General features: G+C 40.5%; 1 protein-coding gene across 5 annotated transcripts in view; it reads right to left on the bottom strand.

Annotated features, from left to right (window-relative positions):
* DOCK10 (dedicator of cytokinesis 10) overlaps positions 1–14,543 on the bottom strand; it is a 271,622-nt gene that overhangs the window by 80,505 nt on the left and 176,574 nt on the right. For all 5 annotated transcript variants that reach the window (XM_039236824.1, XM_039236822.1, XM_039236826.1 and 2 more), the window contains exons 15-19: positions 9,623–9,745; positions 6,618–6,697; positions 4,408–4,595; positions 3,604–3,669; positions 1,560–1,652 (exon numbers count right to left, since the gene is read on the bottom strand). In XM_039236824.1, coding sequence (XP_039092755.1) covers positions 1,560–1,652; positions 3,604–3,669; positions 4,408–4,595; positions 6,618–6,697; positions 9,623–9,745 — 550 coding nt within the window. The remainder of the gene's footprint in view (positions 1–1,559; positions 1,653–3,603; positions 3,670–4,407; positions 4,596–6,617; positions 6,698–9,622; positions 9,746–14,543) is intronic.

Here is a 14,543-nt window from a genome sequence, read left to right on the forward strand (position 1 = left end):
GGGAGGGAGAGAACCTCAGGCACACTCTCCGCTGTCAGCCCAGAGCCCGTCGTGGGGCTCAATCCCACAAACTGTGAGATCATGACCTGAGCCCAAATCAAGAGTCAGATGCTTAACCAACTGAGCCACCCGGGCGCCATTCAATTAGTGTTTTTACATGTCCTAGAGCACAGTGGTAAAGCTTTAGGCCCTGGAATCACATGGCCTGGTTTGAATTTTGATCATCACTTATTAGTGGTATGCCCTTGGCAAAGTTAGTTCTCTGAGCCCCAGTGCCCTCATCCGTCAAATAGGAAGGTGCGAAGGTTAATTGTATGTCAACTTGACTGGGCTGCAGAATGACCAGGTAGCTGTTGAAACATCATTTCTGGGTGTGCCTGTGAGTGAGGGTGGTTCTGGAAGAGAGGAACCTTTGAATTTGAAGACTTGCTGAAGCAGATGGCCATCCCCAGTGTGGGTGTCCACACTGATGAGGGCCCAATAGCACAGAAAGGCAGAAGGAGGTTGAATTCCCTCTCTGCCTGACTGCTTGAACTAGAACACTGATTTTCTCTGCCCGTGGTGCCCCGTGACCTCAGGTTGTCAGACTTGGACTGGTATCTACATCACAGGCTCTCTGGCTCTCAGGCCTTAGAACAATATCACCGGCTTTTCCAAGTCTCAGGCTTGTAGACGGAACAACATGAGATTTCTCATCTCTATAACGACGTGAGCCAATACCTTATAATAAACCTACCCATCTATACGTATCTATCTCCCCCTACTGGCTCTGTTTCTCTGAAGGACCCTGTGGGGATTGAGACTACGCAAATATGGAGTATGATAGAATAGCGCCTGACACATAATAAGAGAGAGACTCTTAGGAGTCGGCCAGGGCATGGGGCACCTGGGTGGCTCAGCTGGTTCATGGGTTCACATGAGATCACAGTTCATGGGTTCGAGCCCAGCGTCAGGCCCTGTGCTGATAGCCAGCTCAGAGCCTAGATCCTGCTTTGGATTCTTTGTCTCCCTCTCTCTCTGGCCCTCCCCTGCTCTCTCTCTCTCTCTCTCTCAGAAATAAATAAAACATTAAAAAAATTTAAAAAAAAAGGAGTCAGCCAGGGCAGGCCCTGTTCCATGCCACATTTAGAGCTGAGAGCATCCAAGGTCACTCAGGTTCACAGAGGTCATAAGCGTTAGTGTCAGCTCACACTCTCTCTGTTCTTATGTTCTTTCCATTATGACATGAAATGCAACTATTGCCTGGTAAAGCTATCGAACACAATCTTGATTATACTGATTAGTGAAATAAAAGAAAAAAAATATTCTCACTTGAAAAGAACGATATCATACGAATATCATGTTTTTGAAGGGGAATCCTGTGCCGAAATGTCTGCCTTTGCAGCATAATTCTTGGGACAACTGTCAGTGAATATTGTTTCTAAATCTCAGCAAAGTAAACAGCCAAAGTGTGCTTTAGTCTGAGATGTGGTCTAAAGAGAGTGTTCCTTTGTGCATTTGCTGACCCATTCACTCATCCTGTGAGAAGCTGCTGGGGACTGTGGAGGCCCGGCCCTTACCTCATCAGAGAAATCCGGATTCTGGGAATGGTGTAGCACTGCTGTGTAGGCAGCTGAGGTGAAGAGAGGCCCTCCAGGTTTCCCATAAATACACTGTTTAAAAAGTTATGAGATGAATAATTATGAGTGTCTGAAATTAACCCTGAGCGCGCACATGCACACACACACACCCACACCCACACACACTCAAAATCACAACCTTCAGTTACCAATCCTGGAACAAAAATGAATTCTGTGATAACTTGCCAGGCTGAGCTGACATCTTATTAACCTTGAACTTCTTTCACCTGCTGCCATGTATTTATGATACCCGGGTGCTGCTGTAGAAAATGTGAAGGCTTTAATTCATCATGCAGCCATTACATCAATGCCTAATACCCGAATCAGTTCATTACCTAACTTCTGATTACCAGGAGGTAAGAGCTAATTTGTTCATTTTCTACAGGATGGCCTTTTGACGGGGCACATGGTACCCAGCTCTGGTGTAGAATCCAAGGCAGTGAGTCCTGAGTAACTGTAAGGTCTGGCTGGACCCCAGCCCCTGACAGCCCAGCTCGCAACCAAGAATTCGGAGCTGTGAGGAGCTGGTTGGCTCTGGGCTCCACCATATTGCATTACTATTTTCTTCCAGCCAGGGGACGTTATATGATACTTCCTAGACATGCGGCTTCAAAGTTCCCTTCACCCAAGGATCAGGGTCCCTCTTCTGCAGTCTGCTTATCTCTGCGTGATCCTTTAGAACGCAGTGAGACAGGAGACCCACACACTTGCTATTGCTAGAATTTTCCCCTTAAACACTGCACTAGCAGGCCTACTGTGCTTGCCATCTGGCCATTGCTTTCGTTTGCTTGAAAATTCCATTTTGCTTAGTTTTTCTCTCCTGATGCTAACTAATGTTACCAGTGAACTTGGAACCTACGGATACTGACTGTGGCTCAAGACTATTTTCAAGAACTCTTTCTCCACTGCATTGATCCTTCTTCTGAATAATGCTACCGACCTCCTCAGCACTGCGATTGGTCCCTGACAGAGTGCTTTAAGAGATTATCTCATAGAATTGCAGGGGGTTAGTTAGGATTTAGCTTTGTCCTTTCCTGCTTCATTCCTTCTGACTCATAGAAACTGAAAAGATCTGGCTACAGGCCCACTAAAAATAATTGTCCTCTCTTTATATGGGTTACTCTATGCTGTTTGAAGTCCCTAAAAGAAAAACAGTCTACATCAAATGTGAAATGTGAACTCCGAAAAATGACATCCAGTCACAGTACACAGTTCATACAAACCGCGTAGTCTGATGAGTCTTATTAAATCATGTGATCAACTGCAGGGACCTACTTTCCAGGGCCATTTCCCAGCTCCTCGGCGGTGGGTTACACATTCTTTCCCTGGATGCGGGCATCCCACGAGCCCACGGCACCAGCCACCAGGCCAGTATGCAGAGGTCCTGCTTTACAGGCCACTCGAGGGCCAGCTGGGATGTGGCACTTTAAATTGAGAATGCTGAATTGAGAGGCGGGCTAATCTCTGAAGAGGGCAGAGTCTTCTAGAGGGGAATCTTTGCAGTTAGTTCACACTAGAATGGTTTGCTTTTTTCCCAAATCGTGAAAAGCTAAGCAAAGCTAGGAGACTGGCATTTCCAATAGATCCAGTTAATGATGGCTATTAGGTCAGGTACATTTTAGGAAACTTAAAACAGAGGTACTGAATTGCTCCTCTTCCTCCCTCCCTTTTTTTTTTTTTTTTTAAAGTTTATTTATTTATTTTAAGAGAGAGAGCATGACTAAATGGGGAAGAGAAAGAGAAAGTGGGAGAGAGAGAATCCCAAGCAGGCTCTGCAACACCAGCACAGAGCCGGACTCTGGGCTCGAACCAACAAACCGTGAGATCACGACCTGAGCCAAAGTCAGATGCTTAACGGAATGAGGTGCCCCAAATTGCTGCTCTTGCAGTCACATTCAGATAAAAGCTCCTTGGTGGGAAAATGAACCTGTGCACCTGCTCGCCCTCCCCCTGGATGCTGGGTTCCCTTGCGGACTTGGCTCACCTTCACTGGCTTGGCACCTTCTTCGTCGGAGTTTTTGAATTCAATGCACACGGTTATGTTTCGAGCCTAAAATTACAGAGCGGGAAAATGGAAATTGTAATTTCCTGTTAAAAAACACCAAAAAACAATCCAAACGTCTAAAATAAGTAGCTTCTAATTAAATCTGAAAAATGTATAATACCTAACACTTTCTTGTGACGTTATCCATAGTGCTCAGAAATAGCAGAAGGATTTGGAGATATTATTTAAAAGGAAGAAAAAAACTCATATCAAAAGGAGTCAGGTAAGCTATTTTCAGAGCATCTTAAGAAACTGGAAAAAAAAGGAGTCTAGAACAAAATAATTGTGGGTTGATTTTAGAAAGGATTATTAATATGTGATAAAACTGCATCCTGAAATACTTTCAAGGTGAAAGTCATCACTGTCCCTTAGGAAGTATTTTCTGCAAATGGATTTTGTTTTTGTTTTTGTTAATGTTTTATTTATTTCTGACAGAGAGAAGCAGCACGAGCAGGGGAGAGTCAGAGAGAGAGGGAGACACAGTATCCAAAGCAGGCTCCAGGATCTGAGCTAGCTGTCAGCACAGAGCCTGACACGGGGCTTGAACCCACGAACCGTGAGATCATGACCTGAGCCGAAGTCGGACTCTTAACCAACTGAGCCACTCAGGCGCCCCAACTGCAAATGGATTTTGATTCTAAAATGTTGACCTATGATAATCTGTATGTGAACTTTCAAAAAACTCTCTTCATGTGGTTTCAATAGGGTGCAGAGAGAGAATAACATCTTGGAAATATACTGTACCTTGTTGAAACATTTCTGGCTATCATACTTGAGGTGTTTGGGGTAAACGTAAATTTGATTTTTGTATACTCTATAAGGGCGGCAGTACTTTGTTGAGTCATAAACAAATTCTTCCACCTCCACTGTGGGTTCTGGTTGAGCCGTCACATCGAAAGGCTTGACAGGGATAAAGGACGATGTTACACAATCTTTAAAAATCAGAAAATAAGAGTGTCATTTAATATGCTTGTTTAAAGTGAACAATACTTAACATACTTTAAAATGAATCCAGTTGAAATAGAAACTCCATATTTATAAAGTAATATTTATTTTGAGCAAGAGACAGAGGGTGGGGGAGAGGGAGGGAAGGAGACAGAGAATCCGAAGCAGGCTCTACGCTGTCAGCATGGACCCTAACGTGGGGCTCGAACCCATGAACCATGAGACCATGACCTGAGCCTAAACAGATTCACACGCTTAACCAACTGAGCCACCCAGGTGCCCCAAGCAAAGGAATTTATGCTAAATTATGCTAGCATGAACATTTTATGGGAGATAAAGATGATGGATAACCAAGCTATTTAATATCAAAATTGGTGTCTCAAAATACTGGTAAATCTTTTGGATGGATTTATAACTATTTTCTTTTTGTACTAGGATTCATATAGAAAGTAAATTTTAGCTAATGATTCTCTGAGCATGCTAACCTGCTATTATAAGGATTAACCCACTGGCATTTACTGTAACATTATAAAAATAATACAGATATTGATATATGGACATACAGAACTTTGTCCAATGGGTCTCCTATTGCTAGTACCTAATGGATTGATAGTAAGTTTTCCCTATGGAATGATTTCACAACATAGGCCTGAAGCCCCTCTGCATTATTTGATGCAATTATTCTATTTTTCTCTCCAGTTTTTACAATCTTTAAAAATCTAGCCTTGTAGGAACAGACTAAGGAAAATAAAAAAAGAATAATTTAAAGTTATAAATCAAAACTTATGTCACTAAATAGTTCGGAGGCTGATACTGTGGTTACTGGAAGACAGGAAGGCCTTCTACCTTTCTTTACCCCATCTGGAATTTTCCTGTGTCCAAGAAAGCAGAATGGTTAGCTAAATATGCTTGTGAATCAGATTACGGGTTTTTTCCTCAAAAATCAATTATGGCATTTTCATTATATGTTCAAGTTTCTCTAATGTTCTGCCGTCATTTCAAGGAGACAATTTTAGTTTTCTCTTTTGTTATTTTTTGCCTCTACAGGTAATAAAAGACATATCCCACAAATCAGGTAGAGGAAATGGCTTAGTGTATTCTCTGCTTTTCCACACCAATCAATATAAAAGTGATTTGGAGCCATGGCTTATGTTAGAATGCTCATTTGATTTCATATTAAAATGATTTGTAGAAAAATTATAAGAATTAAAAACCCAATAGTGTTAATGGTAATTCAAATATCCTGCAGTAATAATCCTCTCTCAGTTTAGGATGCCTTTATTCATTCTTTGCATCACTGAGAAAGTCATTAAAAGGCATAATCAGAAGTAACAAAACTAAATAAACCAGGCTCACCCCTTGAGAAATAAATTCTGAAATTCTTATTTATAAGTTTAATAAAAGCTCCTTCTAAAATTCAGATTTTCACTGACATAAATGGGACTTTAGACCATATTCTGAAGAAGATACATGCTCTCTGGGTAATAACAGAGTCTAAAAATATTCCAGCTATAATTACTACATGGTCACTTGGGTGGCTCCCCACGGTGCTTAGAGGAACCCTTTGGCAGCAAAGCGTAGTGAGGGGCTAGCCCTGTATTTTGAGTTAGAGGAACTGGATAGAATATAAATATAAATTCTCCCATTATGGGTTATTGCTTTATCAACCTGTCTAAGCCTGCCATTCCTCATTTGCAGCCCTCCAGGGATTTGAGGATTAAATGACATAATTTAATACCTTGCTGGGTGCATAGTATCAAACCAGATAAATATTAAGCTACACCAAATATAGTTCTCCTCCTATCAGACTTACAGTCTGTCTTAATGGAGAAATAAGAAGCCCTGAAATTCTGTAGAATAGCAAATTCCATTTATCCCAAACTTTGAGAAAAAAAACCTCCCAAACTATTGTAATCAACCAACTATCCCACCGACCCACCGACCCACCCACCAACCAAAAGACCACTAACTATTCAGAACTCTATAAGCAAACCATGACAGCATCATACTTGGATGCTCCAAAGGAATGTTGTCCACAGCAATATCCAGGCTCCCGGGGATGGTCTGCGTTTTGCTTATTCTGTCAGCCCTGTGAAAGCAGGGAACACACACACACACACACACACACACACACACACACACACACTGAATTATTCTAGTTGTCAAGAAAAAAGTCAGCTGTAATTCTGATAAAACAGTAGAACACTAAACACACTGGTGAATGATTTCATAGAACTGGTTTTATATTGAAAAACTAAAAGTTATGTAGTCTTGGAAATAAAAATAGAAATCAGTAAGGGTTCAAATTACTGATATTCTGATGAATGTTTAGATTTATTTGCACCTATTTTGGATAACATTTACAGAAATGGCCAAACAAGTTCAAGAGTAAACAGATAGTTTTTGTTAACAAAAAGTACTAGTATTTTAACTGGTTTAAGTGACTTCCTTTCATGAGGACTCTAGAAGTCTTGAGGGAAAGGCTGGTCTTTGCTATAATTGCTACATGGACGGCCTCTTTGTTCTCTCTTCACCACCTATCAAGGAGGACAAGGAGCCTTTCTCTGCCCTTGGCTCTTCTGCTTCCCCCCTTTCCATTCCCGTTCACTCCCCGCCTCCGTTTTGTAAATATGTGCAGACATCCTCTCACCAAGTATCCCTGCATCCACATTCACTCAAGTTTTCTCCCTCTGTACCAAAAACTTCTAGTCTATCTTCCTTCCTAATAAGGTAAAATTTGCTGATAACAGTTTCTTTCTTTCTTTTTTATTATACTAAGTTTTTCCTTTTATTTATTTATTTTTTTACAAATAGTTTATTGTCAAGTTGGATTCCATATAACACCCAGTGCTCATTCCCACAAGTGCCCTCTTCCATGCCCATCTCCCCCTTCCCCCCCACACCCATCAGTCCTCAGTCTGTTCTCAGCATTCAAGAGTCTCTCATGGTTTAATTCAAGCGTTATCCCTTCTAGAAGACCTAATAGGTAGAATAACTAGAGTGGTGGGCCAGAGCCAGCTTTTCCCAGCTTGTGAGAGCTACCTGTTAAGCCTTCAATTATTTTTCCTGCTAGTTGTTAAACACAGCCCTTATTAAAAGTGAAATTGTATTAAATTGCCATTAAAAATTATATTACACACCAAGGTAGTAAGGACTCAAAATCTATCCCTTACAAAGTATTTTACTATATGGTAAGGTTTCCATGAATCTGGTAGAAATGTTATATTATGGTGTGCACATTTCTTCCCAACCCCATGTTTGGTGAGGTCCCGTTAGGAGCTTGAAATCAGCAATGCTGCCATTTATACCACAGAAACTGGCCATCAGTACCAGTACAAATCTGTTTTCCCCCCTTGAGGGTCAGATGGTCAGGATTTACCCGCACACTGTTGAGAATAAATATTACAAAGTATGAGGCATCTATGAAATAATTTAATGTTTTACCAGTATAGCATTGTGTATTCCAGATGCCCTCTAACTGCCAGAGTGATAACTTTCTGTGCTGTACATGGACAACATGAGTTTTGTAAGAATATAGTCTTCTGTTTATATCAGATTACCCCTAAACATTTTGTCCATTTTGTTCTACTCAGCACTATAACTTCTCATACTTTGATACACTGGCAAAAAAGGTAGAGGTAAAACAGTATTCACTCCCACTTAGTGGCTTCAGTAGCCGTCAGAAGGACTATGGTAGGAGTTTTGACTAAGAGGTTTGATGAATCAAGAGGAGGGGGGAGTCTCTTCATGTAAGGAGAAGTCTTGCAGGATCACAAAGAAGTGGCTTCATCCAAGAGTTTACTTTTAACTCATTTTGCTTTCTAAAGTTTGTATTATTTTCTCAGAAGAAGAAAAGAGCATTGGGAAAACTTCCCTTCTGGTTAAAGAGAAACATATTCTCTATTGAAGATACAGAAGGTATAGTCCGTTTGTTTCATAGTAATACATTATTTTTCATAGTAATACATTATTTTTGCTTCGGATACACAAAATTAACTGACAGGAGACTGTTGATTCTTAGATGGGAGAGGTAGAGAGTTCCCATTTAGGGTTGTTAGGGATGTGGGTGTCAGGGGACTAACAGTTTAAGGGAAGTCACTTGTCATGAAAGAGCTTATCATCACCTGATGTTGAAGGCATGGTGATACATTTAAAAGATGTTGTAGGTTTTATAAAGTTCTTCCTTCTTTTAGCACTAACTTTCACTGTGTTTTCCAAAAGCATTGAAAGGACAGAAAGATTATGAATTACATTAGTCACAGCAATGAATCTCTCTGTGGAATTTCAAAACACAGTTCTAACGTGCCTTAACACCCTCCCTATTCAGAGGTGTCTATGATTGACTTTTTCAATGTATGCTCTGTGACAACCTGACAGTATACTATGGTGGAAATGCTACTGTGAGAGTTTGAGAGCCCTGGTCTTAGGAAACTGACAGTGATCCTTTTCTCTCCCTTGGGACACTTACTCTCAGAAGCCAGCTATTATTCCATGAGGAAGTCATAGTATCTCATGGAGAGGCTCCCAGAGAGAAGAACCAAGGTCTCTAGTCCACAGCTCCCACTGAGCTTCCAATCAACGGCCAATGTCAACTCACCAGTCATTAAATGAGCCATCTGGAATACCATCCTTTGGCCCCAGCTGTACTCTACCAACTAATGCCACGTGCAGAAAACACAAGCTCTCTTCACTTAACCACGTTCAAATTAGATACCCGCAGAAAATAAATGGTATTGTTCTTTCAAGCCACTAAGTTTTGGTGTGATGTGTTACATAGCGATAATAGTTAACTGACATGGCTTAATGTTTCATACCCTTTCCATATAATTCTGGAAAATTTACTTTTGTTGGATCATTTAGGTATATGTGAAGTCATCTGTAAAGCATCTACTCTCTGGGAGAGTCTGGACATTTGAGAATCAGGTTAATCAGGTATTGTTTATGTGGAGTTCACAAATCAATAATAGCAAGGTGGCTGATACATGCTAATTTCAAGAGTATCCCCAAACCCTACCTTCTGTAATCTGACACTAGTTTTAGCAGGTCCTCAGTTGAAATCTTGCTACTTTCTTGTCTATACAATGGTGAAAATCTTGAGTCTCTGTCCACATTTCCCTGGTTGTCCTTAAATACTGATCTGAAAGAAAATGATATTTGTTCAGGTTGGTATTGGAATATGGTTTACCGAGTTGCCTTTTTAAGATGACAAATGATTCAATTTCTCATCTTTAATAGAAGAAACTCCAGGAACTTATGAAATAAAAGACAAGAAAACTTCTTAGACAAAAGTTTCATTTAAACACCTTGTTTGTGATCTTTAATTCCTTATTTTCAACTCAGTCTCTAAACAGGCAGCAGTCCACCCATATTCCAACTATATTTATCTATGATTTGGTAACATATCAAAAGTTTGGAGGATTGGGGGAGTGAAGAGGAACAGGTTAGTCCTTCTTCATTGATTTCTGGGCAAGCCAGGCTACTTCAGTCTGGATGATGCCATCCCAATTTACAAGTAGTGAAAAAGGGATGAGGTTGTACACGTGGGTCTAGGGGACCAGACTCTTGAAACGTTCTCTTGGAGATAAATGTGCCCATGTCCTAAATTTTAAGACACAGACAAAGATAAAGTGAAGAATACCTGGGTCAGAATCTTGAATTAGATAAGGAAAGCACCATGGTTCTGAGCCATTTATTTCCTCCCTTGGTCCATTTCATTGGAACTAGATCGATTTAGTTAAAACACATAAGTTATTTTTGTCCAAATAGTACAGTAACGTCAGGCAATACAAACAAGTATACATAGCATGCTTAATGTTAGCTTTTCTTCTTCAAAATTAGTTAACTCTGTGCCTATCAAAAAAAAATTAGAATCGTGTATAATTGATTTTTCCGTAATCTTAGAGAGATGCTGAAGTTTTATTTCTTCTAACTTAAGGAACTTGATAGACTATTTTATTACTCGTTAAATTAACCAAAGATTTCAATACATGAGCTGAAGTGGCCATTTGGATGGATATCTGATCACACACCAGTAGTGTCAAGTAATACAGAGAATGGGCCAGCCTCATAGTTTTAGACTCCTTTCACCTTTCTGCTCATTTTTCTCTGTTCAGTGGTAAGTGAGGGGCAATTTTTCCTGCTGGGGAAGCAGAATGAAAATATTTAATTTGAAGATTATATTGATTTAAATATCACTGGGCTTCTGTTTGTGTGCGTGATATGTTGAAACAGATATGATGTATTTCCAACACAGGAGGGGGTCAAACTGAGCTTGAGTAGTGGTTTTTTTTAAATTTTAATTAACCAGGCATTACAAATGTATCACTAGACATGAGCTGGAAAACTCGTTTTTGCTTTCATCCACAGCTCTGTCTTGCAAACAGCTTGCTTACACTGGACACGTTGTAAAGAGAATGAAGAGCACAGTACCATGGAGAAGGCCCCATACACACTGTCCTTGCTCAATAAATATGCTAACTGGCAAGAGAACAGAGAACTGACTCATTCACACAGATGGTTTCAGGATGGCAGGATGCTGCGCCCAGTTCCAGCTGCCACAGTTGGGCAACGATCCGTATATGATGAGGGTCTCAAAACCATGACATTTGGGGGATGGCTGAAGAAAATTTGGGGTTTAGTCTACAGGAAAAGAAGCTCAGGTGTCCCGAGAGCCTCATTTACAAGCAGCATGAATAGCTGTGATACGCAGAAAGAACGGGGCATATTTTTGTAGTGAATGTAAGACAAAACACAAAAGCAATTGTCAAGCAGTTAAAAGAACTTTTTAATATGATTATTTAATCACTAGAGCTATGAAAAGATGGAAGGAGCCACTCTGGGATGCCCTGGAGGTTTTTGTCATTCAGAGGTTGGACAATCATTTGTTGGGGACATTTTTAGACTTGTGTGCCTTCTGTAAATATATAGATGGGAGGATGAAATTTGTAGTTTAGTTTTGCTCAATTTTAAAGAAAATCCAGGGTTGTGCACCCATCCATTTAGAATGCCATGTAAGACAGTGTAGAAGAAACCAGAGTTGGGGCACCTAGGTGGCTCTCAGTAGATTGGGGGTCTGCCTTTGGCTCATGGGTTCAAGCTGCATGTTGGGCTGTGCATTGACAACTCAGAGCCTGGACCCTGCTTCAGATACTCTGTCTCCATCTTTTTCTACCCCTCCCCTACTTGTGCTCTCTCTCTCTCAGAAATAAATAAATAAACTTAAAAAAAAAAAAGAAATCAGAGTCCTGGCATGGATTTCGGCACATATGTTTGTGGGAGCCATATGCATGAAAAGAACTCCCTTTAACAACATGATATGTTTGTAAGGGTTGACTTTTCCCCAAATCAAAGAGTGTAAAATACCCACAAAGCCATCTCAAAGTATTCTCTTTACCTACTCCAAAAATAACCTTTTTTTTTTTTTTTACTGTAAAATGGCACAACAGCTGCCCAACATAAAAACACACAGCAAATTAATTTCAGAAGACAGTGTTCAGAATGATGAGCATCTTTGTGTGTAGCAAGCAGCAGGTGGGGCTGTTGGATTTGGATAAAAACATGGTCATAAGCTACATTGTCAATTCTACCCTTTTTAGTGGCAGTAGATTTTAAGAGCCAAAGTGTTTTGGGGTACACTCAAAGCTGCACCGTTAGGCAAACTGCAATCTAGAAAATATAGAATGAATAAAAGGGACCAAACATCCAGCAGTATCAATAGAATATTGGAATATGTCAGCCAGTGGCTTGAGTCAGCACGAGCCCTCCTCTGATTTGGTCACTAGTTTATCTGAAGCTATTTCCACATTGTGAGGAGGAAATTAAAATCTTCTTTGGCCAGATCTTGTACTTATTTTTGTGATTCTTTATTCTAAGAAGTTTAACATGAAATCTTTCATACTATGCTGCTAACCATTATTTTCTTGAGATGTCAGAGATGTTTATGTAAAGGTAAAACATATATTTATGTGTACACATTGGTGGTGTCTCTTGTTTCCCAACCTACAACCAAACCACCCATCAGGCATTAATGGAGCACGAGCTTGTGGTTTTGTTGAGTTTCCTGTCCTGGATGTAATTACTTTGATAGTTACGAATATTGTCAGCCTTCCTAGAAACCTCATCTGTCTTTCTTCCAGCATATTTTACTAGACAACATCAGAGTACAATTGTTACTTCTTCTCCTCTGCTCAATAAAGGGTAATTAATTTCCTTCTTGCCCCCACATTATTCTTTGCTGTGCCAAATTTACCAGAAAAGTGGACTTGTTGCAGAAAATATGATCTCCCCAGGTAACTTAATAATAATCATATAAGAATAGTGATTTCAGACAACGGCCATCTTTTACTGAGTACACGTCTGTGCTCGTTAATCCCTGCAACAGTAGATTATATATTATCATTCCTCTTTTGTACATTTTAAAAAAAGCTGGGGTAAGGCTAGCCTATGAGTACTTGCCTAAGTTCATTTGGAACTTTCACTTTCCTACATTCACTACTAAGTAGAGATTTCAGAACCAGCCCTGGCTCTCAAATGCCTGCTTCTAAAACCTCACAACAGTGCTGGGCCCTTTAAGAGAAAATGTGTTCGCTGTTGTAGGTTTGCTATATTGGAATATTTCTCTCCTGCCAAAAGATATCTTGTCTTTACATGCCCCAACAGGTTTTCTTGTGGGAACTGAGAATATGTATTGAAATGAAAAAGTTTAACCAGCAAATTATGACTAGTTATCTTTTCTCTGGAAACTTAGGAGAAATAAAAAAACAATGCAATGCAACATAAAGGTTCAGTGTTCTTAAATAATATCTGTTCCATGCATTATGCTCTGGCATTAGCTGTCCCTGCAGGGTGAGAGACACAGAAAGATAGTGTGATCCACTGTATGACAAGTGTGTTTGTGTCTGAGATGACATCCACTGCCCACAAGGTAGGTCTTATCAGCTTCATTTTGTGGTTGGGACCCTGGGAACTGGGAGGAGGCTGGCGTAAGGTTACCATCCATCAGTGGTGGCCTGAATTGGGCCGTGTTTGTCCAACTTCTGGGCCTGGTCTCTTTCTCCCTTACTACAGGGCTGCCTCTGTCCTGGTTTCCTGCTGCTTGTATTTCCTCCTTTCCCTCCCCTGCCCCCACCTGTCCCCAAGTTCAAGTAACAACCTCAAAATGATAGCAAATACTGGTGGATTCACTCTGGTTATGCTCATCCCTGGGTATGCGGAGACCTAAAAAATGGCAAAAAAGTAACAGACTCTGTCTTCCTTCTGGATTTTAAAGTTACTGCCACTGGGACAATGTTACCAATATTCAAAGGAATACTTACTTTCTTACTTTGTAAGACTTACTGTCTTACTTTGTAGCACTAATTACCTTTTTGTTTTTATTTATTTTTATTTTTAAAATTAAAAAAATATTTTTTTTGAGAGAGAGAGAGAGAGAGAGAGAGAGAGAGAGAGAGAGAGAGAGAATCCCAAGCAGGCTCCACACTCAGCACTCATGGAGCCTGATGTGAGACTCCATCCCAGGACTCTGAGCGAGATCATGACCTGAGCAGAAACCAAGAGTTGGCCGCTTAACCAACTGAGCCACCCAGGTACCCCAACCTTTTAAAGTTAATTTGGTTTGTACATTCCTGGCCTTTTTTCCCCCTCATGTCTTTGCCAGGCTTTTACTCTTTTAAGAAATTCTTACATGCACAGGGATGCAGAGAAATTGAGGAGGACAACAATAACTGATCTTTAGCCAGATCCGAAAAGCAATTCTTATTCTTTATGCAGAGGTTATACGCCCGGGTGATTCCATCTTTAGGGGTGCTGTAACTCAGCATTTCCATCAGAGAGCAGACTGGAACTGACAAGTCGGGCTATGCTACTCAGTGTCAAAATCAAAGACAGCTCAAGTGATTGACTTGATGGCTTCCTCTGGACAGCCATACATAGGCCTG

Source organism: Hyaena hyaena, unplaced genomic scaffold, assembly GCF_003009895.1.
Source record: "Hyaena hyaena isolate Hyena2069 unplaced genomic scaffold, ASM300989v1 scaffold_117, whole genome shotgun sequence".
Lineage (NCBI taxonomy): Eukaryota > Metazoa > Chordata > Mammalia > Carnivora > Hyaenidae > Hyaena > Hyaena hyaena.